The sequence below is a fragment of the Aptenodytes forsteri genome, unplaced genomic scaffold (assembly GCF_000699145.1).
Source record: "Aptenodytes forsteri isolate BGI_AS27 unplaced genomic scaffold, ASM69914v1 Scaffold179, whole genome shotgun sequence".
NCBI classification, from domain to species: domain Eukaryota; kingdom Metazoa; phylum Chordata; class Aves; order Sphenisciformes; family Spheniscidae; genus Aptenodytes; species Aptenodytes forsteri.
In genome coordinates, this window is record NW_008795378.1 from 861,094 (window position 1) to 864,530 (window position 3,437).

The 3,437-nt window shown below is 42.6% G+C and overlaps 1 protein-coding gene across 1 annotated transcript in view; it reads left to right on the forward strand.

Moving 5' to 3' along the window:
* Window positions 1-972: 972 nt before the first annotated feature.
* The window catches only part of LOC103899992, a 20,984-nt gene continuing 18,519 nt past the window's right edge, over window positions 973-3,437 (forward strand). The window contains exon 1 of the mRNA XM_009280559.1: window positions 973-1,091. Within this exon, the coding sequence (XP_009278834.1) occupies window positions 973-1,091 (119 nt within the window). The remainder of the gene's footprint in view (window positions 1,092-3,437) is intronic.

The following is a 3,437-nucleotide window of genomic DNA, read 5'->3' on the forward strand; positions in this document are numbered from 1 at the left end:
CGAATGTGTCCAGAGGAGGGCAACAAAGCTGGTGAAAGGGCTGGAAGGAATGTCCTATGAGGAGCAGCTAAGGACTTTGGGCTTGTCTAGTTTGGAGAAAAGGAGGCTGAGGGGTGACCTCATTGCCCTCTACAGCTTCCTGAGGAGGGGAAGTGGAGAGGGAGGTGCTGATCCCTTCTCCCTGGTATCCAGTGACAGGACATGTGGGAATGGTTCAAAGCTGCGCCAGGGGTGGTTTAGACTGGACATTAGGAAGCATTTCTTTAGCAAAAGGGTGGTCAAACGCTGGAACAAGCTTCCTAGAGAGGTGGTCGATGCCCCAAGCCTGTCAGTGTTTAAGAGGCATTAGAACAATGCCCTTAATGACATGCTTTAACTTGGTCAGCCCTGAACTGGTCAGGCAGTTGGACTAGATGATTGTTGTAGATCCCTTCCAACTGAAATAGTCTGTTCTGTTACTCTATTCTATTCTATTCTATTCTAAGATGTAGAATTTATAAAGGTGTATTTTGTGTGCGTACACATGTGCATGCACTCCATTAAATGTGGACATACTATGAGAATCACAAATACTGCTGCTATTTTACTATTATGCTATAATAAGTAAGCAAAACCTAACATAAGTGTCTTTGCGTGAAACCGTAAGATAATGCAGTACAAAATAATCAAACCACTCTGTGCCTCTTGGTTTAGAGGCTGGAGGACTTTTCCTTGCTGCAGGATGCCTATAATGGAATAAAAAGGTTCCTTGCCCCTCTCCCTTTCTCAGTAACTGTTTAGGGAGCCTAACTTGGCTAGGTTCCTGTATTTAGCTCCCTGAAGTTAAAGGAGATTAATTCAGGCCTCTTGAGACTGTTGGTAGCATATTCCTCTACCTACAATCATTGCACAGAGAATTCACAAGGTAAATATAAGTAGACAGATGAAGGCAGAGAATCCTGGGGAAATAAAGGGATGTCAGTGTCTAACACGATGGGCAGTGGCAACCCAGCCACTGTCAACACAGAGGGCCCTGATGAGGACCCACGACCCCCGTTTGAGGAGCTGGCAGAACTCATTCCCTTATATGCCGCCTCTGTATTACTTTGCATGTATTTTCTAGATACAGCAACTTTTTAGTGGATTTATTGGCAGTGCACTAAGAAATATCTTTAAGACAAGTTAATTCAGGCTCTCTTAGCCTTGATAACACCTGCTTAAAATATGCTTCTTTCTATGAATGACAAGAGTACAGAGATTATATTATGATAGTTCCATGACAAGTGACTTCCAAAAAGCAACATAGAAGGCTATTTTTCAGAAGGGCCATTAACCATCTGGCAGCCCATTTTCCACCCTTCATTGTAAGCATGATAATCTGAACAGTATTCAAGAAAAAGGCAGATCGAAGCCTTTGCTGTTTCCACAGAAAATGCATCCTGACGACTCCATAAACAAAGGTTTTCAAGTGGAAAACATGTTTTACATTTATATCTCTCATGTTGTAAAGCTCTGCTTATTTTTTACATTTTCTGTACAAAGCCTTTTTTTTTAAATAGGGCTTGGAGATTATTCATTTTGCAGGTGTGTTCACATTCAGCACAGACATGGAAGACACAATCGCCTGATAAACTACAGGGAATCTATGACAGTGTTGTTCTTTTGTGTGTCATGCCATTGTAAATATGGCGATAATGCTGCTGGTGACTTATGCTGCTGTAACACTCTCTAAACCTGCACAAACACAACAGTTAGGACTCAGTTTTCCCCAACACAGTTGGTAAAGGTGTATAAAATCACAGTCTTTGCTGCTGTTCTCCATCTCAGAACTTACCTAGAACCTTGCAGGTTCACATGGGGCAAGGCTATCATGTAGTAAAATGCTATTTTACCTGCTTGTCAGCTGATATCTGAGATCTGAAGAGAGACGGTGGCTCTGCCTCTGCTGTGGTGCTGGTACTCCTTTTGGCTTCCCCTTGACTCCTGTGCCTGTGATCACCAGAGGACCTGACGATGTGATATGGTTTAGTGGTTTGCATGCCTGCGCTTCCTTCCCATGGAGGGGAAGATGCAGAGGGATGGTGGTTTGAATCATTTGGATTTGCTCCAGTATGCAGCTGGAGCGCTGCCAGGGCACACACTGGACTCAGAACTGGTCTCTGACCCACCCATTTGACTGTAGCCCAAGTGACTCATTTTACAGAAAATAACATTGCTGAAACAGAGAAAGTAACCCTCATGCTGAGTGACCAACAAGTACAGTTGGTCTAATGCCCTTGGGGCAGGGAAGGAAGAATCTTGCTAGTTTGGCACTGGGTTAAGATCCCCGCCCTTTTAAACTCTCATGATGTCTTTCTAAGGCTGAAAATGGGAACGATACGATGCTGTAAATTGCTGATCATAAAACAAGATGGAGACTGATGTGCAGCTACCCACTGTGTCCCAAGCTACTGTCCAAATCACTGCCCCGCCTTGTTGGGCCAAAGTGTCAAAGGATTTATGTGGTAGGAAAATCCAGTGAACAATCAAAGCATTTAAAAACAAGCCAACAAATATGAAGCATTTGGGAGCAGCAGCTGATGTTCCCTCAGAGATGTAACACATGATTTCTACAATCATAAAAATATATTTAATTTTTTTTATTTAAACCAGACTGTGTTTTGCTGTGAGCATTAATCATCTGGTGTCACACAATAGCACACTAAATGTCACACATAGAACCGCATCTCCTGCGACACTGTTATGAATATTCTGGATGTACTCCACAGCTGTAGAAAGAAGTACTTCATGCCTTGCTAGCTGTAGAGCAAACACACTCTTGCAGCTTCATTTTGTATTCAGTAGCTCTACAAAACAGCAAGGCAGCATGCAAAATGAGGAGGAATACTCCTGAAGCTCAGCTGCTGATCTTTCACAATTCAACTGCAAAAACTATGAGGTCTGAAAGAACGCATTAAAGTACAAGTATCAGTAGAAATATTAAACTACCTTAATCAAGAAAATTACATCTGGACACTTAGTTTTTTAATAAGATTTTTTTGCCTGAAGAAGCAACAACAGCACATAATGTTTCCTGCTGAAGACAGGGTCCCCTTCTTCCCCCAGTGTAAGTCAAGGAGAACAGAAAATTAGTATTTCCCAACTGCTGGAATACAGCATGGAGCTGGCAGAGCAAGACAAAATGGAGCAGCTGAAAGATGGGTTTAGTTTATGTTTGAGACTAGTTCAGCGGCCTGGCAGGTCTGTGACTGCAGAATATAGTGACATAAGTAGTTTAATAGCACCTTCATAACCCCCCTTTAGGCCAGCAGTGGACTTTGCCTCTTTGAAGTCCAAAGATCAGGATGGATCTGAATAGTATGGTTTTTAATCTTCTTTTCTTTTTTTTTCTTAAAGAAAAGCTGCTGCTTATATCACCTCATCTCCGTTAAAGCAAAATGGGGGGGGGGGGGGGTGGG